This window comes from Opisthorchis viverrini (genome assembly GCF_000715545.1).
Source record: "Opisthorchis viverrini unplaced genomic scaffold opera_v5_237, whole genome shotgun sequence".
In the NCBI taxonomy this organism is placed as follows: Eukaryota; Metazoa; Platyhelminthes; class Trematoda; order Opisthorchiida; family Opisthorchiidae; genus Opisthorchis; species Opisthorchis viverrini.
The window spans coordinates 202,490-227,819 of record NW_008751895.1 but is presented as its reverse complement, the minus strand read 5'-3'; the positions used below and the strand labels follow the sequence as shown (position 1 = coordinate 227,819).

The window sequence follows — 25,330 nt, the reverse complement described above, 5'->3', positions numbered from 1 at the left end:
AAACACCATTGGCGAATTGCATTTTATTGATTGGCGTCACTGATACAAGCTTAACTGATAGTCGCCCCATTTTTTATTTTCTTAAGATCCACTTCACGGGACAAGGATTCTGAAACGGAAAATGGGCAAGCAATTAACCTTCGGGAACAGCACTTAAGCATCTGGATGTAATTGAATTTTATTTGTTTGCTTACCTTATGGTTCATAATTCCCATTACCGAGATGAGGGATAAATGTATAGTCGTAGCGGATTGCCATGGGTTCATTGATTCGGCATTTGAGGCCTTCGAGTTACAATCAAACAAATTCCTCATCATCACAGGATTCGAAAGCACGGTCTAAAAAGCGTATGCTAAGAAATTGGGCCTCAACTTACCGGTCTCCTTCAACTCCGAAATTGGACAAAACAGTTTTATTGTGACTGTCTTACGGGGCAGACTCGGCTTGTCCTCCATGGACCGATCAAGATCAACATCAAAACAAGCTCTTTTAGCTGACCGGTAGGTAGACTGACCGGCAACTAATGGGAATAATTTAATTGATGCATGTGCACTTACCTGGTGGACGCGCCTGAAAATTTTCTCCACACAGCGGGCAGGGCTCACTGCCGCAGCAATAACGGTGATATGGTAGTCGATCACGTTGACACCACCAATCAGCAGGGTCAGTTGGCTGGCCACAGAGACCACAGGGAACAGCGTCGTTTGACGTCGAACGCCACCGTGGTTGGCTGCTGTTGCCATTCAACACCAGAGGCTGATTGTCCTGTGCACTAATCGAATTTTGACGCAAAATCAACTGGCATTGGACAACCAGACGCTTCATGCACCCAGCAGCCTTACGCGGTTCCAGCAACTTTCGTTTGCCAACCAACCGATCAAGGAATGTATAAAGCTTGTAACTTAACAGCGAACGTCAGGGGCTCCAAATTCATTTACCCAAGACGGTTAGTCCTGTGTGTAGCATCAGCGTTTATAACGTCCGGGAAACGTCTAAAGAGTGCTATCTGCTGCGTTCGAGAAAAGCACAGGTGACCCTATCTGCCACCCTCCGATTCCACCAGCAGCACGTGACCGCACTCTCGAAACTTGGCTACGATGGACATGTCATCTAAGAAGCCGACTAAAAGTTAACCAACGACCTTCCTAACAATGGGGGTCGACATTTGACGCAAAAGCTACGCACATCCTTGATAGCACTGGATGAGAAAAAACTGGCAAGCTAAATTCTTCATAAAATCATCCTCCGAATTCACGTGCTCAGCCATAGCAGCCATTAAAATATGAATATCGCGGGCCTTGAATATCGGGGGAATTGAGTGGGTTTAAACGACTTTCAACAAAACTTCGGCCGTTCGGGAAGATCTCATGCGCCCGAAAAATTACCATCAAATTTTAAAACTTTATGTTAAAGTTCTCCTCCTTCGAACCACGGTTTCAGAGTTATTTTGGGTGTGCTTCTAGCCGCCGGCGACCTTCTCTGCGAATCGAGTCCAGTATGAATTTGAGTTTAGCCACATTACAGTTAGTGGGCAAGTAAAGGATCCTGTTAACTTTTCTTCCTATCCTCTTGACTCGCTTCAAGCTAATGTAAGACTTAAATGCCTACTTGATTTAAATATGCGGTGTTACTGGCTTGGATGTCTTCTTTTTTCCGCTTTCCCAACTGACGACTGTTGTCCTCGGCCGAACTCTACTGACGAAAACCAAACCAGAGTTAGCAGGTTTTCCTTCAAGTTACTGTATTACTTAAGCGCCTACTAAATCTAAATATGCTGTTACTAGCCTGGTTGTTTATGTTTTTCCCCAGCCAACCTATACATCGTCCTAATCAAATCCCTACTCCGGATTACTCTATCAGCCCTATCTAGTGACTGGTGCTTTCAGCCTTACTCTAACTGGTAAAAACCAAAACAAAGTCAGATTTTTCTTCCGTACCAGAGCGCATTCTGCGCTTATGTATATCCATCCGATGATTTGCCCCACTAAGCACTCACACACAACATTGCGGCGCGCTTCTTCTCGACACGCTAGCTCACACCAGTGCTCCGACGCCGTTTAACGATGGTGCACTCATCATGAGTATCACCATTTCGTTCCCACTGTCTCTTTGGCAGCTGTAATTTCACTTCCCATCCGTGACTAGCCCTTACTAGCGTCCGTTTGCTGTTTGCTTGCTCGAATTGACTGAGCTGACTTCACTGGCCCTGCCTTCCCCCGACCAGAGAAAAATCGGTAGCTGGGGCATTTATTGATGCACAAACCGCATTTATAACTGCCTAAATGGTTTCCCACCTTGCAGATCTGGTAGCATGCACGAGGTATGATAACCTCGTGTAGCAGGGGTACGCCCTGCAGAGGGGGTCGCCATGTTACGTTGCACAATGGTGCGCTCGTATGCCCGCCACCCCTCCAGTAGCACTGATGCATCGCCCAATAACGGTGGTTCTGAGCCTGGCCAAACACGAATTCTGTCCAGTTATCTGACCACTATCGTACCATCTTGGAGCATGTTTCTTGCATGCTTAATTTCCTTTTGAAAGTGCATTCGCTGAACGCACCCTTTACGGATAAGCACTGGAGTTTCGGATAATCATCATATATATACATACATATATACACGGCACACCAGTGGCTATTGGGCTCATGTCTTTCTCCGAAGACGAGAAGTGCATCCATATGTCTTTCGGGAGAAACTCAGCAGAAGCTTTTGACGTGTATTGAGACATTTTGAATATAGATACCGAAAATAATTTGGGCATCTGGTTTCTATAAAACTTGTTCTTGTCCATCCACCATGACAAATCGGCACCAACGTTATCCGTCGTTCAACTGATGATCCGGCTATCTCCCTTCCGTGTTACTCGCATGAGCTTGCAGGCACTCAATGGGGCCAACACCAAACCGCTTATTGATTGCGGTAGCCAAGTTTTAGCTTCGTTGTAGTGATAATTGATTTTGCCCAATGAGCAGTTGCAATGAAGGTACTTGGCTTCCAATTCAGTGAATGTGAAGCAGGCTTTCAGGTGTTTGAACCCATGCCCCGAGAATGCGTACCGTTGATCTAACTATTAATCGGCGAGGATGTGGCAAGAAGATTTTTAAGGCCAGAAAGCACACTTTCTAGTCCACAGTTCCCATCACTCTGGGTACATGTACTAACTGGCCTCCGATGGTTGTTCAACCTGAATCTAAATCCAAGTTCGAGGCATTTTGGGGTGTTTTTTGTAGAATTCTTCTATATGCCAAGCTTACTACCCAGCGCCGAGCATAGGAGTGGCGATGTTCCATTTATTCGTTTGTGTCCTTCAATTAAACTGAAGCTACTTGGTGACGAGAACGAACCGGACCGAGGAAGCATGGCTGAATTCTCAAACATGCTTTTCAATTTCAGATTCCGTAAATGTATCGATGAACTGACCTTGAGTCAGCTAGGCTATTTGTTTTCGGACTCGCGGTCGACGTTTTGTGTTCCAACCATTGTTATGCTTGAACCGGAGACAGAGAAGTTCTTGTGTTGTTATGCAGAAATGTTACAGATGATGCCAATGCAAATGCAAGCGGAAATAAGCTCTTATCTTCAATCAGATCTGCAGCACCAACACCTTCTGAGACTGTGCGAGAAATATATGGAGGAGCTGAAGCGCTCACAAGCAGCTGAGCAGAATCTGTTAGCACGCAAGTTGGTATATTGTTTAGCTGCTATTCAAGACATATGTGACCGAAGGTTGTCCATGGTTGACGAGGTACGTTGCTCGGCTGAGTCCGACATGGGTGTAAATTAACATTATTGGAATATCAAAATGACTACCTTCGGCTTACTATCTACGCCAACTTACTCGTTTTAGTCAAACTATTGGGTATCGGGATTGAGTTGTCTGAAATCAGTTGAAGTTCATGTGGTGAGGGCAAGTCCATAATCTATACGGTTTATCCTTGAAATAGTTTGCCGGCACACTGCGGATTAATTCATATACTACCAACTACTCATCATACGCGTGCTGGGAGAACGCGAAAAATTTCCACATGATTTTTTTTAGCATATTTGATGCTCTTTTGTCAGATCTGAAACCTTGCTTACCTAACCGGGAGGTTTTCCTTGGAACACATTTCACTGGCAACGAATCAATGGGTCTCCGAGTTATATTCCTCCATCGAAGAAACAGTTCAGGTGGAATAATACCAATAATTATGTTGCCCAAGTGTTGCATCTAATAGCACAATTCAGTGCCGTCGAGAAATCGGGATGTTTACTGGACAGAAAGGAGCGATAGTGAACGCCGGGCGAATGCCAGATGAATTGGTGATACGATAGTATTCACTCGAGTTTTTGAATAGGCGCACATCATTATGATGGGGTTGGGTTGGCTTCAGTTGCCTTTATAGGACGAGTTTCATGGCGTCCATCACGACCGCCCTAGAAATAGTGTTTGTGGTCTATTCACAGCGACAGCCTTCGCCTTTGCGCCCGATTTTGGAGCCTTTGTATTAGATACAAATTGCACATCGTAGGATCTAGCACGCGTACTGGCACCTGCTACGAACTGATTGCTTACAATGTGAGCTTTATTTTTATAGTGCACGCTTTACCTCGAAACCTCGAATTTCCGATTTTCATCCTCGGCTTTTTTTAATTTTCAGAAGAATTATTTTACGAGTTGGAGTGGTGGTAGTCAACAGGTACATGGGTTTACCCTACGCATCAGAGTCATACCGAGAATGTAATACACGACTAGGTTATTTTGACAGCATACACTAAACTCTCGGGGCCTGTGCATGTGAGGATGGTTTGTAGATAAGCCTTCGGCCAGCGTACATCGAACGTCGTATGACTGGCAATAGACTTGTTCAGCTGGGTTCAGCTTATCAGCTATAAATCAAGGTTCCGTTGGTCCCAGCTGCTGAAGCTTAGGTCACCAGAAAATAGGTAAACGTCGGAGATATTGTCAAGCATTGGAAGCGGTGGCACAATAAGTTAGTTCAGGAAACTGGGTAACTACGCACTGGAGACTATTACTTTGATGCATGGCCACCAGTTTCTGCGCGATTGAGTCATGCCATAAATTGACCCCACATCCAGGGACGCCGTTTCTTTCGACCCGGCTGAGTTTATTGGTAAGTGTTTTCATACCTCTTTGTCAGGTCATACACTGTCCATCTATTGGTCGCTTCCACTCAGTATAGAGTTGGACGAAAGCTCTGAGAGGCAGACAGTCTTCTGATATGAGAAGTACACATCACAACCAGTGTAACCTATGTAGCGTAACTCATCCATTGTGAGAGAGTCATTTTTTTCTTAAAGCAATCCGGTGTGTCTCAGCATTGCTAACCTTATGTCCTTACTAGGCCCGGCTAATGCTTCTAAGACATCGATGGTCAAACACTGACAGCTTTCATACATCTTCCTACACATAGGGGCCATGTTTCTGGTCCACAGAGCAGTGTAAGTCTCACCACCGAAGTGTACTTTCCGTCATCTATATACAAATTGACGTCACATCAACACGACAGGTGTCCTGCAGCAGGTACTTTAATTGCGGAAAGCACACAGCACCATCAACTGAGGCGGCTCAGCCATGTGCTATGCACACCGAAACACCGTCTACCGGGTGCCCCCTGTGGAATGGCGCAAACCGCGAGGTGGACAACTTGACAGAAGGATGTGAAAGAGTTTGGGTGTTGTCGGCCTTCCAGGATGGGTCCCCGTCACCCATCCTGAGTTTGTTTGGAGCTATTGCAAGAAGTAGCGGCTGATCGGTTTCAGTGGAGCTTGTGCTAGTTTCTCTTCAGTTTGTCTGACAGCGCGTGGGAGTGCAGACACCTCAGAATGCATGTGATAGACCAGCACCGCTCCTCCCTCATGCACTCTTTTCATTCTGAGGTTTCAAATATAGTCAGGTACCGTTTATGGTCATACGGCAGTGAGGTATTAGTGTCAGAACTGATGTTGCCATTTCTGGCGATAATAATGGCCACAAGTTGGAGGAGGTTGATCAAGGGAGGTGGGCAAAAACTGCCCTGGCCTTCTCGATTCGATAAGTAACCACATCTTCAGTCAGTCTGTCGGAACTTACATAACTATCCACGTGGGCAGTTTTATTACCACATCAATTGGCTCGTCTGCAAGCATGAAATCTGGGTTTGATGCCATCCAGTCTTGTAGCGGAACTTTACACTTTGCAGGTGTGAAGCACAAATCAAACCATGCGGCAGAATCCTTCAGGCGATTTAGAACGAATCGCACTTCTCAGGGATCCGAACCAAGGAGGACAATATTGTTGGCATACCAAATGTCTGTGAACGAACACTCCGGGAACATTTCAATCCCTAAGGCTTCTGAGACAGGCAGAGGGATTTCAACCAGCACATCAATAACAAATTCGGAGCTGATTGGTAAGGGAGGACGGCCGTTTCACACTACTGGACGTGAGGAAATCAGGCGAAATCTTGCTGGATACTCTTTGGTTTCCACAGGAGTTCGCAAATGGGATACAACTTTGGAATGGATGCGTTTGGTCGCCAGAAATCTCCGGCCTCTGACGGCCGACAGTTAAAAGCAGCTTTCGAATCAAGTAAAACGGCCGACGTGGGACGTTTGAAGGAGTTGCGCTTTTCAAGAGCTTATCTCAAGGTAAATGTGTGGTTGATGCATTCTCGGCGTGGACGAAACCTAGCTTAATTCTCAAGAACCCGTCTCTCCCGATAATCGATCAGTCTGTGCAAACTAATGCCAGAGACCACTTTATATGCGACGGATACTAGGCTGATGCCACGATAGTCCTTCCATGACGTTCTTGTGCTTTTCTGGAATGCTGGAATGATGGTCGAGGGGCTCTCTTTCACTAGTGTGGTTTTTGTTCCAAATCTTCTTAAGTATGGTCGTCAGACTGTTAGCCAGGACCTCACAACTTTGAAGAATGCGGGATACAGACCATTCGGTCCAGGTGCTTGGTCGCGTTGAAGGATTGATATCTGACGCTGGATCTCTGTTGTTGATGGCGCGGTGGTGTCGATGTTCCTTTCAGGCATGCTGGGTTCTTCCAGTAGTTGTGTTGAGACATGTCGGCTGGACTGTTCTTTAAAGTGTTCAGCCTATCGTTCAAGACGATAATTTTGTAAGTGAATTGCCGTCCCATCGTTTTCACGGATTGTTTCTCTCACACTTGTCTTTTGACCTGAACTAGCTCGTAGCTATTGCTTGCAGCCAAGGCTCTTTCCATCTCCTGAGCCTTCGAAATCCGCCAACGCTCCTGATTATCTGGTGACTGAAGGATCCGCGTGCACCATCACAATCGCTAGCTGCTCTTATGTCCTTTCTGGATGTAAAAGGATCTGCTGATCTTGACGACATCCAGCGTTAATTTTGTCGCTTCAAGTGGGTTAGACTATTTCTGAAAGCTGAGAACATGGCCTCCATTTAGCTTTGTTATCAACATGATAGCTTTCTAGCCAGATCAGATCGATACTCCTGAGCTCCCGAAGGCTGTCGAAGTTGATGAATGAAGTTGCTTTGTTTTGGCACGCGTATCCTTGACGGAAAGTGAAGTGATAAACGAGCTTGCACAATGTCATGATCGGAGTCAAGTTGCCTACCCCAGAAGAAATGGCCATCTTTAATGGAGGCTCTCCGTCGGTAACTGATAGTCATCCATGATTGTCTGGCGGTTGTTGGCTTCCAAGTAACCCGGTGGGAGTGCTTGCGCTGGAAGTTTGCACTGGAACAGAAGGTGATCATACAACTGAAGCAGTCGGTCCTCATTATCTGTACACTGACCATCGACTCCAACTCTACCACATGAGTGCCTTCTTCCGGACTTATTCATCCAACTTGGGCATTCATGCCAGGCTTACCATACTCGTCCCTTTCACTGACCGAAGCGGTCGTGACAGATTTTGATTAAACCTGTCCCTCTCATTCTCACAATTGCAGTTTACCGCATCGACCTGAATTGAACTTAATTGGGCCGGGCAACCACCCAGAGCAAAGCCAAATGTTTACTGGGATCCATTCCAATAAAGATGTTTCAGTTTTGGGACTGAGTGCAGTTCCAACACCGTCAATACCACGAGCCATTGTGTCAGGATCACCAGATACCCGAAGAGTGAAATGTAGGACATATGAGGTCGTCTAAAATGGCATGAAGTGCACTGCCAAAGTGCGACCTAGTATGCATCGACATACATCGACAAAAGGGGAAAGCAAGGTTTCGGCAAGAAATGTCTGTTGTTTAGTTTGACGTATATTGCAGACATTAAAGGCTGCAACATGGATCAGATCTTTTGAGGTTATTAATTGGTTATTTTGGTCTACTTTTCCGGGCGAACACTGGTTAGGGGACTGGCAGATGGGTTGGTCGCACTGCATCACTCGATGAGTGGGGAGAGTTCGTGGGGGAAGGCCGGTGCGCGAAGAGCTGCGAGGTCGAATGATATTTCCCAGTTAGCCCAGCCGAAGAAAAGGGATTGTTTGAGGTACCCCACCTTGAGCCGACGGACAAGGCAGCAGTTTTTAAGGTTTTCCTGAAGGACCTTTGCCGGGCCAATGACTCAGTAGTTTGCGCCCCTTGGCTGAAGGGAACTTGCCTATCCCGAGGACGCAGGTAGTAAGGCATTACTGTATGCTTTTTAATACGGCTGCACACAGCAAGTGGCTTTTGAGGAACACTGGACTCTTTGATTCTAAAGGTGTTTCGGTCGTACTGAATAAAACACTGGCGGTCACGGTCAACAGTTGGGCGATCGGAGTGTGCAGTTTCAGATTCCATCTTCCCTTTGGGGAAGACAGTACCGCTGCCTGAACGAATATGGACATACTGATTGCAGAGGTCAGTGCTACTTTACCTCCGGACCGCCTTATGATACGATTTATCACAGTTCTTTGTCGGGTTGCTCTCGGTTGACCTTCCTGGCATGGTCGAACTCTAAGGAACTGAGTTCCAGCCAGTATAGCCCGTTGGACCGTTGCCACAGAGAAGCCCAACCTCCCCGACAAGGTGACAGCTTTAGTTTCTCCCGATCATTACAGAAAACTGCAATTGGCATCCTGCCTTTTTGGAATTGCGTTGCTGATTCCCCTCGCATGGATATTGCAACTCCCATAAAACGTAATGTCCTGACAGCATAAATCCGGTTTTGGGAGTTTTATCCATGATGGGATCAGGTGCACCGTCAGCTTGGCTGTGTGAACAGCGTGCGAGGAGTACAAGTCCACTCAAGTTAGCCGTAACACTAACGGCAAAACCCAAATACTGGCTACTCATCGTCATTATCAACAGCTGTAAGAACCGCGTACTTGCTGTGCAGTGATTCTAGCCGCCACAGTTTAGTTCACCGATGATTTGGGGAGTTGGGGCAGATAGTTACGCATTGGAGGTGACGGCTGATGTAACTGATGCATAAATGCAGGCTTGTCAGTGGACTTTTCACTGTGGAGATTGGGAAGGGAGCTATGCATTGAAGGCAATAGCTTGGATGCACTAGTGCCTTTGAGGGCGCGACTGAACCTTGTCTGACAATGTTTCTTCTCGCGACCCCCATCCAGGAAGACGGCAATGACCAGCGCAACTGACTTTGATGGTAATGGCTTTCATACTTCGCTGCCAAGTCATTTTTTCACTACTAGCTCGTTTCCACCCTCCATATGGTTGTACGAAAAGTGCCCCTCAAGGAAGTCGGTCGACTGACATATGGCACACGTGGCCAAGTCAGCGCAACCTGTGAAGTGTGATCGATTCATCTATTGTGGGCGAGTTATTTCTTCCGAAAACCATCCGGTGTACGCCGGGATTGCTGGCTTGGTGTTCTCAGCAGACTCGGGCAATGCTCCGAATACATCGATTGCTAAACACCGAAAGTCTGACGTCGGCATGTAGCGACCAGATTTCTGATCCGTATAATGATATGGAGCTTACCTCAACATTTTAAACTCGACCATTTTCGGGTAAGCTGATGTCACGCCTATGCCACAGGTGATGCAGGTTCACAAATGCTGCTCTGGCTTTCCCAACCCGAGTAAAAATGTCATCTTTCGCGAGACCACCGGGACTGATACAGCTACCCAGGTAAACGATTGTGTCTACTACCTCAATAGGTTCGTCTGCAAAAATGAGACTGGGGTTCGGGCCCACCCGGTCTTGTCACAGCGGAGTTGTGAAGTACACGCAAAACCGTGATATAGAATTACTTAGATTATTTAATATTGTTTGCATTGCCACGGTGTCAGATCCAAGAAGATCTATATCATCTGCGTACTCGATATCTGTGAGAGAATGGCCTGTGAGCAATTCGACCCTGCAGGCATTAGAATATGTAATGGGTCTTCCATTATCGTACTAATGACGAATTTGAGTTTCTCCGGGATGATCAAGCCTGAAAATGCAACTTCTTGTTGGAGCTGTACTTTTACCTCATAAAAGAAAGCTCTTGCATAGTAATGCGATACTTTTATAGGACTGGCATCCAGGTCTACATGTAACGCGTGCACATGAATGACTGATTCTCTATGCGAAGCTTCGGTCATAACATATTTTTGACGCTAACACAAGAGGCAACATTGGGAAATACACTCGTTTAAAAATGGAAGGCTTAGCTGAATCCGAGCTGAATCTCTGTTTGTGGTATCCTTCAACTAGATATGGCACTCAAACGCCGTCTCATTTTCAGTTAGTACGATGTTCGAGACATAACAATGTATTTTCCTGATGGAACAAAGGCTGCTAAAAGCCTACCAACAACTCACGACCAGTTTCGCTCTTTGACACTGGCAGAAATGGTCCAATCGCGCAGTCAATTGAACTCACGCATCAAGGCTATCGCCTTCAATACATAACTAACCAGTTCCCGACCTAAACAAATATACCATCGCTTTCAAGGCTTGGCTGTATGTCCCACACTTTCAAACTTTCCGGTGATCGAAACTTTAGCAGCTGGAACCATTTTACCTATGACACATGGTATATAGCTGATAAATTGATTGACTGATTGATTTCTCTCTTTTTCCCCATCTAATTTCATTCTCTCGTTCGCAATGGGACTCAAATAATTTATGGTTGTGCGGCCGTGAAGCATCAGTGTTCAACACTGATGTTATGCTGTCCATGATGATGATGTTCAGATTGTCTGATCGAATTTTAGAGGTGGGGGCTATTGGTGGCTCGGTAGTGTTGATTGGTTTTTGTTCAGGCGATGAAGTGTTTGTGATGGGTTATCACTAGGCCCTTTTCTCTTATCTCCCTTTTTCTTTACGGAGCTGTGTTCACATAAATCGACACTTATAGTGTGTTGAAGTGCCAGTGTTCTATGATTGTGTTTTGCCGAAACTCTTGTTGGTGAGCTTTGCTGCAGATGCCCCTGAGGCATGTACCTGATAAGCCTACCCGTTGATACCATACCAACACTTGAAGGAGATTATTGCACTAAATGCCTCGCAAGATGAACTGAACACTGGTATTACTATGTGTAGCCTAGTTTTCTGAAGCTTTTTTCTTTTTTTTTGTCGTCTTTTCGTGGCCGTAAGGGGAGGCGGAGGCGAGACGGCCCAGTGGTTAGAGCGCGAGTTTACTGACCGGAAGGGCCGCGGCTCGAACCCTATCTCTGCCACTCGACTTCCCCTGTCTAGGCTTGGGCAACTTGGCAGTATCCCATGTCTCGTGCTTCTTTCGGATGGCATGGCAGCTAGGCACCGAAAGGTTGTTACAGTTGAACGGTCCATTTATTTTAGAGAGCAGTCATACTACCGGAAGACCCCGCCCTCTAGGACCGATTACTGGTGACACACCACGTAGGGTTCAGTCTCAGCCCGATTTCTCTTCCGTTAGACGGGATGGACGTCGGAAGCCCACAACGTCTTATTCACTTCGTCTATCGCCTTTGCTTTGAAACACTAATTTATTGTAAGAATACGTTTCATAAAACATTACCCGTGTGAGTAGGATGATTTGCATGTGCTGGTATGCTTGTGCACACAAAATAAATAAATATACTTACCCCGATGGTATTGGAACACTGACATAGAAAGCCTCGATGATAACGATCGACAAAAAGCGCTCCATGTTGACGTGTGTGTGACCACGAATATTACGAAGTAATCGATATTCCTGATTAGGGTTTGTGATGATCTGATACGTCGTAGTAGTGGGCTTGAGATATCTCACTGGTTGAGGCGCCAGTTTACGGACCGGAATGTCCTTGGTTGGAACCCATCCTCAACATCTCGACTGATTCTGTCTAGGCTTGTACGGCAGTGGCAACACTGATGTTGCTGTCCTTGATGATGATTCCTTCGGGTGGCATGACAGCTAGGCACCGAAAGGGTTCTACAGCTGAACGATTATTATTACTATTCTTATTGTTATTATTATTTAGGTGAAGAAAGGATGCTACAGCTGTACAGTTCGATTATTTAATAATATCACCGTTTACCTTTATGTACATAATCCTTGGAGTTTGCAGTCCCTCAGGGCAAGGAATGGGAAAAATATATGGAAAGCTTGTCCCGTCCCTCTGTTAGTATTCGGTTCTCTGAATATTACATCTAAGTCACTATACAGTGGCTCTGCAGCACATTGGTGAATATGCCTTGTGTAAATAAGCTTTTTTAAAATTTCCCTCCGTGAGCCTATTTAGTGCCTGCCGCCCGCGTAGTATGGGTGCAGTTGGTTTAATCGCCGAGATCTTTTTGGATAGTGATTCCAAAATTCTCCTCTTGGCTGATGGTAGAACGTGGTTCCGAGGACGATCAAAATAAGTTCTGCCGCCTTGCAAGGATAAAACCTTAAACTTCGAACCTTAAACCTTAAACTTCACACTTATTTCCGATGAAACCGATCAATGTCATTTTAAAGACGTTCGGAATCGGTGATAGAATACATAAGTCCATAACAGGGAATTAGGTGAAAAAGGGTGTCCGGCACTTTAAGCTAGTTGATAGACTTAATTGTTTCTACAGAACAGATTACTGAAGGTTGACTTCGAAGCAACACTGATGCAGTCTCACCTGGTGATTCCTCAGACGCATCAGGGAAGATACTGGTAGAAGTATGGATCGATGTGTGTGCCGGCCATTATAGATAGCTGACCTCTATCCAAGGGCATATGAACTGCAGCCCGCTCATTACCTACAGGGGACCTTCTAACCCCTTCATTCTGTTGTATAAGGGGTCACAGTCCATCAAAAGCTCCGTGTGGAGACCTCCAAGTGAACCCTCCTCCGTCTTGGCGATCGGGGTGTTTTCCACATAGACACAAAACCTTTCTGTTAGATGCCTCGATATTATCCCTCCTAATTGACTGGGGTGCAGAGGACCGTACTACTATTTGGGGACAAGGCACATTCTTCATCAAACTCAAATTTCTGCTGTGATGTCAAATTTTTACATGACGGGTCAGTCGAACAATGGGGTCTTGGTCTACTCAGGTGACATTGGCTATGTTAGGACAATTTGGCGGGCCGGAATGACCCACAGTCTGCATTATCTACACAACTTGATTTTAAGGTAGATACTTTTGCCTGTGGCATAAACAGCTGGGTCCAAAGGACATACATCTGTCGTGGAGGGGGTTCCGTTAAACGGTTAATCACTACAAACACTTATTGGGAATCATAATGGTAGCAGCGCAGCACTACCATAAGTAGGTGTATCCAAGTTTTCTTGGAAAAGTCACCAGTATTAAAATTGGATGTAAGTAGAGACAGTGAGTGAACTTGTCGACTCCGATTGAGGTGACAAATGGTGACAAATCGCCGTAAGCTAGGACGTATTTAAATATGTGCGCACATATTGCATTCACGACGTCAAATTTTAATGTAATTCCACCCTGTATTAGAGAGTTTGTGGCTTCGAAAGTACTTTTGACTTCGTCTGGCATACTACCGTCAGATCTAATGCAACTCCCGAGATATATGTAGCGGTCCACAACTTTCAGTGTCAATCCTTAAATTTGGAGAGACATGTTCAAAGACTACATCGCGCGGCATGGCTTTACACTTTGTGGGCGCGAAACACACGCCGAGGAACCGGCGTGTAGCAATACTTATGCTTCCTGCTCTTTTTATAAGGCGAGAACAATGTCGTCTGCATGTTCCAGGTTCACGTTCAGGGAGATCTGAGCACCGGACTTTTGGATACCTCCCATTGTTGGCCTCGTTGACGAGATTAAACAAAAACAGAGGTTTATGAGCACAGTCCCTTTTTTGAACAGTGCTGGAGGAAGTCTATCTGGGCCTGATGCCATGTATCGTTCGGCATTATCATTTTGCTCACGGAATTCAGACACGGTTTGTAGAGTTAGACTGACAGATTTGCACTGAGGGTCCGCGGTGCGCACATGGCTTTTCAGGGTGCAGATGAGAATACGTGGGGGAGGTTAAGTTATTGTTCGAAGTGTTCCGACCAACGTATGATACATGTAGAAAGGCTGGTTATAAGCTCATCATTGTGTTTGTTCACTGGTCGTTTGATTGTTTTCTTCTGATTGTTCCCATAAGCTGAATTCTCAGAGCCAGGTGCAACTTTACGCACAACAGTATGGTGAGCGCTCAATTACTACACAACTCTGAGAACCCAGAAAGTAGCGCCACGCTATTTTTTCGTTCGCACCTTTCAGGTGAAGCAAGCCGCCTTTGTGGTGGACTCTAAGAAGGGCGAAACAGGCAGTGCTGTCAAGTTTCCGGCATGCTTACAATGGGCTATGTTAAGAAAGTGTTTGTAACACGAGGGAAAGGTTCTGGTTGATCCGGTCATTTTTCCTTTTTAAAGTGAATTCAGGATATGTGTGGAGCCTATTGTTGCGAGAGCTGAGCGGTCCTAGGTCGAGATTAGAAGGAAGAGAGAATAGAATGGCGTAATATATGCTTTACTCGTCTAAGCGCTGGAAATATAGAGTGATAATTAGCGGTTAATGTTGTATTAAAAGTATGTTTTATATAGTCATGACATTAAGTATCGCTAGACTCAAAAATGGGCTAGACAATACCAATACCATAAATCGCGCAGCGCTTGTAAATCTCCGTCATACTTCAGGCAGACGGGCTATCGCTTGTCATTGTGGATGTTATATAACATAATAAATAAAATATTCGACATAATGTGTATATGGTATGCATGATTTATGCTGTGATCTTTTTCTGCCGGTGTTTACTAAACGAACCATCTGTGACGGGATGGATTAGTGGTTACAGTGCGAATTTACTGCCGGAAGGTCCGTGGTCCGGAACCGATCTCTGCCTCTCGGCTTCCCATGTCTAGGTTTGGGCAACCTGTCAGTATCCCAGTCCTCGTGCTCCCCCTGGGTGGCACGCCAGCTATGCACCGAAAGGGTGTTACAGCTGAATGATTACCTGTGGTGGGGGAACAACGAGTTTCGTTAAAATTTGTTCGGTGGAAGACAACTTTCTCTTAGTTGTGTGGCTTCCTCCGTTTGGAATGAGTGCCCAAATTTCAAACAATACCTGCAGCAGTTAGAAGCTCCGGAGAGGGAAGGCTTACTGCTTTTTTACTGTGTGTGAATTTGTTTGATTGATGAGTGAAGGGCAGCCATCCAAACCACAAGTTGAGAGCGAGGAAGTGCACAAGCTCCCACAGTTGAGTTTGGTACTTTCTCAAATAATGGTTTTAGCCACGAATTGGTGGCTTCAGTGCAGTCCCTAAAATCGTTCAGTCCCGTTCGGTTCTTTCTCAAGAAGGTTTAAGCCGCTATTTTTCCCAGTATTTTTTTGTTATCTCTATTCCTATGAAGACTTCGTTCGAATAGCTGACACCTTTTTATTATGTTTTCAGCTCCACAGCTTGCTGGAAAAGAAGACACAACAACTTCTGAACTTACAACCCAAGGCACATGCAGATACACCAAAGTCATGCGCATCTGGCGGCGAAAACAATGACGAAAGCGAACTCGACACAGAGTTGGATACAGATAAAACAGAGGAACCGGACGATGCATCCAGGCCTTGTCAATCCGATGTGCGTCAGAAAGATCCCGTTCAAGAAAACAACAAAACTGAAAGTCGCGGTGTTACGACGCTTAGAAGTAAGGCCAGGTTGCAGTTACGCTCTGGACCTCAACTTGGCCGGTCTTCTGTAATGCGTGCCCCTCTCAGTAGGTGGGAGAACGGACAGCAGAGGCGGGCAGTCAGCAACAAATCACATAAACCCAGTTTGAATTCTATGAAGGAACGCATGAAAGAACGAACAGGGGACCGCATGAATACAGAACAAAGGTATCACAAGCTACCCGGACCCTACCCTCTTTACTCACGCGTGCAACAGCAGCAGAGGTTGAAAAAACAACAGCGGGCTATTTCACGCGCACTTCAAGCTAATCGAAACCGCAGCATCCATTACACGGATCCATCTTCTCGACGCAATCGTCTGTCATCTGCGGAGACGGGTCCACATTACCTAGCAACAGGTCGACGCTTGGAGTCCAAGCTTTCGCGTTTTACCGGCAATTCTCGCTCCTCTGGCCGTAATGATTGGAGCGATCTACAGGCGGAATATTTTGACCCGGAAACTGATCCAAACACGCGTTCAGCCAGTAATGTATCCAGTGATAATGAGAATGATGAAACAGAAGGTGGTATCCAATCGCGCAGAAACAGTGGAACTCGTATGGTCGACCCAAATTTCGCCAGCTGTTGGGCAAAGGACAGCGTCGTTTCATCAGAAGAGCTTGACAGTGAGCACACTGACGAGAATGACCCTGAAGGTGCATCACTTCCAATGCGTGAGATAAAGCCATATTACAGCAAAGACCAGAGATCACGAATGGCTTCCCCAGCCGCTAGCAACGTTACTAACCGGAAACGATTCTGTGAAACTGGTCGCCGTCGCATAACCCAGCTGCGTAAATCAGACGAGATCCCGGCTAGTTACGACCAAGCCCGAACAGAACGTATTGCGGCACAATCATCCCTTCTGCTAAATTCCCCAAACACGGGCGTACATCGAAATCTGGTCTCTCGTTCTTATTCTCACGGTAATGGGATTCTATCTAAGCGACGTGATTTGCATATGCCTCGTTGCAGACAAGATCCCAAAGCGATTCGGCCTTCACCTGATCCGAATACACGCTACGTTCCCCCGACGGATCAAGCTGGGGCTTCCAAACGCCGCAGCACCTTACCCAACCGAAGTCCCAGTGGAAATACCAGCGATGAGAGTACTGACGAGCGTCTTTATTGTTTGTGCAAAAAGGTATCCTTTGGGGATATGATTGCATGCGATAACAAACACTGCGAAGTGGAATGGTTCCATTTCGCTTGTGTGGATATACGTGTGCAACCTAAAGGCAAATGGTATTGCCCTCTTTGTCGTGGTGACTCCTCGAAGTTAAAGCGGTCTGCCATGTAGATAACTTCAGTCAGTTGATTTTTGTCTCGTTTGTTAATATTTGATTTATCTCTTCATTTGCCTAAACAGTTTGTAAATGCAAATTTATAAGAACTTGTTCTGGTGTTGATGTCAATAATGATTACAATGATGAGTTGCCGCGTCCGAAAGGTGTCACGATGTAAGGAATGGAGCTGAGGTAAATTGCTGGTCAGCAACCTTCAATTTTTATGAGTGCAACCCTGTTTGGCCCAGGTAAAATGCGCGTAATGTACCGTAAACTGCCATCTAGTGACACGTGATATCCTCACACAGTTACGGGATTCCAAAGATCCAAATATGTGGTGTTAAGAAATTGCGATAATAACCGAATGACCCCGTACTGACGCAATTAAACAGCCGATTCGGAATATATGCAAGTCAGGAGCGACGGTACGTGGTTGGATGGGTACGACGACGGGATTTTAAGCGAACGAAGGTCTTTCTCTCGATACTGTGTAGACTGACGCAATCTTACGGCACTTGCCTCGGCAACAACGACTGTTGCAAGGCAAGTTAGTCCGAGGACAAAAGGACCTTTTTTATCCAACTTGAACAGCGGATTCTTGAAGCCCATCACTTGACGCGCATCAAGATGCAAACTCTGTTGAAGTTTTCCTAGTTGTTTTCAGAAAGTAATCGAACTTACCCAAGTGGATACAAACTCGACTCATTTATGTGGCTGAAACCAGTGTCGGGTTGTTGGGTCATATCTAGTATCGATTAAAACGCTTGAAACCCTTGTGGTCGAACCCATTTGTATCTCACTTGCATAACCACACCTGCCCGCACAGAACATACTCCCCCAGCCCAGTTTTCGTCCAAAGTACTCTGATTGCTGGTAATCAGAAGCGTCTGTCTATGCATACTGACAGTTATTTTACGCGTTATATATTTACATGTTTAAATCCTATGATCGTCAACCTGTGCAATACCTTCTAGATATTTAGGACCAAAGATGATTCATTCAGCTGCGAAGTCGAACTTTTTCAATGTGCGACACTGCGATTTTATGAAGGATCAGTCGTCTCGTGTGTTTCTGTTTAGACATAATGGATGCTTTTCTGCTCTTAAACAGACTCAGAATGGACTCTGCAATTTGTGAGAAAGTGCTCATCTATATATCCTAATTTCATTCGAACGTTCTTGAAGATGTTCGCTGTTTCTCTGAGTGTAGATGTTGCTTCAATCATTTGTTTCTCTCCAGTCATCCTTGACAAAGAGAGATGAAAACCTACCTGCAAGCCTCTTGCTGGAAACCTTTTCATGTGTAGTAATACTTTCACCTTCCTAATCTGGTTTTCTCACTGACCAGGTGGATTCAGATCGTTGTTGTCCAGCATTTGACGTCAGTGGCTGGGGGACTTTCCGTTCTGGGACACGTTATTTCGCCGCGGTGCATGATGCAAAACCGTATAGGGATTTTTCAGTAGAAATACAAAAGACTTTAAAGTCGCAGTTTACGGGACAAGAAGGTCAGACTAATTTAACTTGTCAGCTTATACGGAGTGTTTGCAGGCGTAGGCACCTCTGCATGATTGTAGACTATCATTAAGTCCTGTCTCCCATACTTTTTATTGTTTTCTTGACGACAAGGCTTTGAGATGAATTTTGATTGTATGGCAGCGGAGCATCACTGTTGGATACTGATGCTGTTCGATCGATACTGATGATAATGTGAAACGCATATGGAACCGTGCTGTAAAGTTGTTTATGTTATTTAGACTGATTGCGTTTAATCTAGGGAATATCTTCTATGCGGGCGAATGCCCCGAGGTTTCAGAGACAAAGAAGTTTCAGGCAGCAGGTCAATAAAGAGGTTGAAAACAGATGGTGAGATGGGGTAGTTTTGTCTTATACGACGATGTGGTGAACTCTAGGGACAGCCTAGGACAGCGCCTACAGGAGTTCGCATATAGTACAACTATAAAGGATAAAAATTCAGAAAGGTTTCCTATGATCGTCGGCAATCGCGACGGTTTTCGACGGTCGATAAGTCGAAAGCAGCAGTCAGGTCAGAAAAAATGGCCGTCGCTGGACGTTTGGAAGGGTGGTGTTGTTTGGGCGCATGTCTCAAGGTGAAGACCTGGTCGATGCATCCATTCATTCAGGGCGAAGGAACTGGACCTTGTCACGTTTTGGCGGAATGTGCATCTCAATGACCCACTGAGCTATACTAGAGGGCGGGGGGTTCAGTTTGATACCTACGGAGATTCTTACACCAGGTTTCCTGGTGTAAGGAGCACCGTCTCTTAGTTCTCCATGTTAGGTTTGAAACAGACACGGTGATTTGTTCGCTAAAAAGTTGCGCTGCTGCAGTGAAATGCCGGGGCCATTTGCAGGCTTGAGGCTAGGCTTTCGGGCTTTGACTGTGGATGCTAATCGTCTTCCTAGCTGGATCTGAGCTCCATGACAGTTTCAGCATCCATGAACTTCACAACTAAATTATTGTTGTGTCGCATCGGCCGTTGCATGGTGCCATTAGCCCTGTCACCGTTTATAATCGGCTCATCCAGCGTTTGGCGACTGACCCGATGTCAGCTGTTAATGTTCGCTAGACGCAGATATCTGCGTTTACTCATTGCCGGAACTGCAGTACAACTCAGCTAACCCCATCCAAACATTGGATCTCTGAGAGGACCGTTTTTTTCTGGAGGCCTGGTGCCACCGCAGTGTGACGACACGTGCATCTCCATAACCCATTGAGCTGTACGCAGGGTGTACATGTGACACTAACAGAAACTCTCAAACCAGGTTGGTCAATGGGTAGAGGCCTGGCTATCATAGTTCTTGGTCCTCCAGATTGGAGGCTAGAATATGTGTGGCGACTTGCTCTATAAAAATGGTAGTGCACTTGCATTTCCTGCCGAACGCCGCTTCCTAGGCCCTTGAACCAAAGGATTTGGTTGAGGACCCCAATCGTTCTCCCTTCTAGATTTGGGCGTATTGGCTGTATCTCAGCGACGTACAACCACGAATTACCTACAAATAATCTCACGCCATCTGCCATCGCCGGGTGGTGCTGCACAAAGTGGGACTGGTAGGCGAAAACAGACTTGCTGAGGTCTCCCTTCCCCTTTAGTAGCGATATTTCCGTAGGTCCATTCTTAGGCACTGACAGGCCCGTTTGCTACTGATTGCTGCCGCATGCAATATTCGGCCGTCACGGCTGCAGACACCTGGAAATCAGCTTTCGAACCAATACACTCAGTTTCTGTGCTACCCACAGACTAGTTCTGTGCAGTAGTGACTTCCGAAACAACCAAGCCACATGGTGCCCCCGCATGTGAGGCGACCTCCAACACATAGACCACACCGCCGTTAGATGTGTGGCGCGGGTCAATTGACTATTGTTCTGGAACACTTAGGGGATTCTGATCACGCACTTGTTCGTTGGTGCTTCTCGTTGCACTTTTCAGGGGCGCGCGAGATGTGCACACTATCTGGCCATTGAGAAGCCCTTGGAGCCAGATGTGAACCAAGTTTACCAGAACCACCTACTGGAGTCCCTTTCGGACAACGTGTCCTCTGATGTTGATGCTTACTAGAGGGTACTGTCCTCGATCCTCCAAGGTGCTGCGTGCTCCGCCTGTGGAATGGTTCAACCAACTAGATTTAAGCACTGGGTCGCGAGCAATACTCAAAAATTGCCCGCAGCTTGGGTGCATATTCCTCCTGGTCGCGAGGAGAAGGAGCTATCAGACTTCTGGTGAACAGAGTATCTGCGCGAACCGAAAAGCTTCGTGGCTGGGCTCGCAATCTTCAGGAATTCGTTTGGTTTTGTCAACCGGTTAGGGCATACCACCGAAGTTCATGAATGTCACGCGCTGTTTGTCTTCACATACTTATGGATGAGTGAAAGTGTATGGGAAATTCTCCAAAAGCTTTCCTACAAGCATTTGTGTCCGACATGGATGTCCACTTTCCTCCGGAGGGTGAGACCAGTCAATTTGTGTCCTGAATTTGACCGTGAGTCCGATGCGTGAACCACGTACTTGCCTATATCCTTTGAGTCGTTATTAACGATTTCGTTTTAGCTTTGCTGAAACGAACACCTGTCGCTTTATTGGATAGTTGTTTAAAAAACAATGCATATCCCCGTCACTTTTAGAAAATTTTGCTTCGCAGTCGTATACGTCCAGACTCGAGATCGTTGAAAAGACAGCCTCAACCAAATAGACCCTTAAACTGCGATAACGATCATCCCCGTTTCTCGGACTTTGTAGGCTACCTGGTGCCAATACGTATAACAAAGACACACACCTAAGCGAATTATTATAATATGAAATCCCCAGTCACGACTTCTAAGTGGTCCGTGAAGGTATGACCATAACTCTTTCAGAGTTGAACTAGGGCGAGATGGTTGAGCGTTTAGAATTGACTGACCGCAGGGTCCGTGGTCCGAACCCGACCTCTGCATCTTCACTTCTCTCTAGGTTTGAGCAATTTGTCAGTATCCCAGCTCTAGTGCTTCCTTCAGGTGGCATGCCAGCTAGGTCCTGAAAGAGTGTTACATCGGTTCATTCAGTTAAATCCAAAGAGGAGAATAATAGTGTGTGGAAGGAACCTAATCCTAGCTTACTACAATCGTTGCGACGTGCCTAAACCCCCAGACACCATGCAGTCAATATAGATAGAAACTGGTAGCAAGAACGCCACTGTCATCGATTAGCAGCTATATCTTGCAGTGTTTACAACCAGGCGCCATGGGGATCACGCTGTCCCCGTCCTGGAAGGCGGATAGCACCAAAACGTCTCGCAATATATTTCATACCCCTTTGCGAGATCAAGGTTTGGCCACCTCTGCTTCCACCACTCCGAATGAGGCACGAAAAACAATCCCCAGTAAACGATGTTTCGGCATAAACAATGCATTGCCTAATTAACTCAGTTTCTAATGCTTGACACATTCTCCAATGGAGGTTCTCGTTGCCTCGCTACGGATTCTCCAACAACAACTTACACAAGCTATGGTTCTGAGACCACGGTTGTCGAACTCCTGAAGATGTTTCAGTTCCGCTGCTCGAATAGGAAAAGTTTCAAGGCTATACAACAAATCATCCCGCACTATAAACCTTGAGATTCAGGAATATACGGCTTTGACGCCATAGGTGTCAAAACTTAGCAAACGGGACCCGGGTTTTGCAGATCCGTGTATTGACCTAATCTATCACACTACAACTTCGAAGATACATGAAACGCTCCACAACTTCGAGTATCTTTCCCTGGACTATAATTGGCGTGTTTAGTGACTGCATGTGTGTTGAAAGTGCATGCCAAAGGACAGGATGACTAACCAGTTCATCGAAAACACCTGCGCCTTCTCTTTGAAAACGAGAGCGATATCATCTGCATATTCCGGATTGCCAAGTTTTTCATCGTTGGTTATTTGAAAACCACAGCTCTGAACACCTTCCACCGTTGGTCTTATTCTTTCATCTCTCACGAAATTAAAATAGGAATGGAGATAATGGGCATTCCTGACGGGCGCCACTTTGCATTCGTAAGCTGTTCGAGAGCCGTCTGTATACTCTCACACGCCCGGAAGTCTGAAAATGCAAAAATCTTATTGTGTTCACAACATTCCGTGGGTTCCCTGATAGGCAAACATGTTAAAGAGAACAGACCTGCCAACCGAGTCGATTGTGCCTTGGAGATTCAGGAATACTAAAATTATGGGTCTTTTGTACGCATGGCGTTATTCTAGCACCTGACGGAGTGAAGATTTGGCTAACGCAGCTCCTACCATACCGGAATCCCGCTTGCTACTCCCAAGTCAGTGTTTCCCGAGCCACCGTAAGGCGACGAATCGTCAGTGATGCCAACAGTCTCGCTACGGCTCATTACGAGCCTCTTTTTTGAAAATGGGCACTATCACCGACTTTCCCCAGTTCGCGAAAATGGTTTTCCCTTCAGGTTCATCTAAAATCTCATAGCTGCTACAAATATGAGAACCAAACTGGTCAGACATGAAAGGGGCTCTATATTCATCGGTCTTCCTTTCAAAAGAGAGATAGCCGTAGGCTGTTTGGTCTGGTATCCATATAACACTTCGGAAAGTCTTTCCGGTCGCTTCACTCAAAGTATGAGTTCACAACTACCCAGCTGGTGCTCTACATCGATAGGTAAGCTGCCGGTCAATGCTCAAAGCAGTGGTAGTCTGCTGCTTCACCTACTGTTGTGCAGCACAATACATATGGCAGTTATGCAGGAGAATAAGCGCGCATAACTGACAACCGGATCGATGAGGTCAATTACGAGCGTAGTGGTTGCTCACTGGACCGATACGAATCATGTGATCAGTTCAAACAACGTTTTCCGAATACCGTACCGAGCATCTACCTAGAAAGATCCGCTCAATAACAATGTTTGGCCATGGCTGAGGGAATCGCTATTCGCCCATGCACTCGGAAGGCTTTCGTACGCGCAGTGTGTTTTCCATGCTCTGCTCACGTGACCGCTGGTTACTCAGGCCAATCGATCATGACGTAAACAGTTTTCACATCCTTACCCACAGACTTCACTCTACCCTTGTTTCACTTGTATGGATTCTTATTTATAACCTGATCTGGGTTGACTAGAAGAATAGACCGTGAAAACAAGGTTCCTCAATTTTTTATCAATTTAACGATGGATCCTACGTGTGAACATGGATTATCAGATTACGTTTACTAAGGAAACGGGCACAAACGACTTTAGTAGCCTCGCGGACTCAATTGAATCTTCTGTGCTGCATGAGGGCCACCTCCGTCTCATTTAGTACGCGATTCAAAGTGCCGAGGTATTTTTCATTAGTATAACGCGCTTCTCATGAACTTACCGAAAACTCTTCGGCGAAGCGGGCGGAAGAATTTTATCCAGTAGGAACTTAGGTAGGTCAGTCGTCGTGTTCTCATGAGACGGATGCAATCAGTGGACTACCGATTATGCGCAACGACACGAGATTCATTTAGTAGCTTTTCCGCTTTATCTTCGTTTTCATGGAGTCAATGACGACGCATTTCAGCAGTAAGCAGCGAAGTGACATTCAATGTTATACGAGCATACAGATGCACATTTTTGAACAACGCATTCTATGGCCAAGAAGCACACGTGAACAGAGGGGTAGTGGCAGTCACTGGGCACAAATAATACCAACATTCCTAATATAGGAACTGCTTTGTCAGTGGGACTGGAGTGTCTAATTTTAAAGTCGCCGGCCTTAGGACTCAAGGTATATAGACGGTCATTAGAAGTGGCAAAAAATAGCAAAGTGGGGGAGTCTGAATAGGCAGAGGTGGCGCTTGTTGGTGCCTAACCGTTAAAAGACGAATCAAACTACTCATGAGTAAGCAAAGTAAATCGTTAGAACAGTCAGCCAGTTCACTGGACGTTCAAGCTGTGGATGGGAGGTTGGAATCCGGACCACTCCAAATATTCGGGTAAAATAGTGAGAAAATGCAACGGTCATAGGTTAACCGTCATTTTTTCAGCCGCCAGTTTAACGCAAATTGTTGCTGAAATAGAACAAAGCGTACAATATGCAAAAGCGGCACGACGGTTTCAGATGATAGGCTTTACGGGACTAACCCCTCTGTGTTCAACATAACTTTACGAACTTCCAGTATTCAGGGCGCTTGTTTTGTGACTGACCAGTTGGGGTCAGATGGTGCATCATGAGTGACGAAACGGGACTTCATATGACTGGTTAGTTGATATGGTCGTCTCTTGGAATGTATATATATATATATATATATATATATATATATGTATGTATAGGGTGTCTCATAATAGACGCAATGTTTGATTGGGTGAGTAAACGTAGTCAGTCGAAGGAAGGATGACAAAATCTTTCATTATAAGTAGACACATAAAAGAGGTTTTGTGCGCAAGTGTTGGCATTTTTTTCCGTTCACGATGGATGTCAGTACGCGCATTAAAATTGTGAAACTCTATTATTCCCTTAGTGAAAGAGTCACCGCTGCA

General features: G+C 45.8%; 1 protein-coding gene across 1 annotated transcript; it reads left to right on the top strand.

Moving 5' to 3' along the window:
• Positions 1 to 3,241: 3,241 nt before the first annotated feature.
• T265_14676 (hypothetical protein) lies at positions 3,242 to 17,363 on the top strand (the record flags this gene model as incomplete). The annotated part of the gene is made up of 3 exons (XM_009174723.1): positions 3,242 to 3,745; positions 6,439 to 6,630; positions 15,776 to 17,363. 3 exons carry the CDS (start codon positions 3,242 to 3,244, stop codon positions 17,345 to 17,347), a joined length of 2,268 nt encoding a protein of 755 aa, XP_009172987.1.
• Positions 17,364 to 25,330: the final 7,967 nt, after the last annotated feature.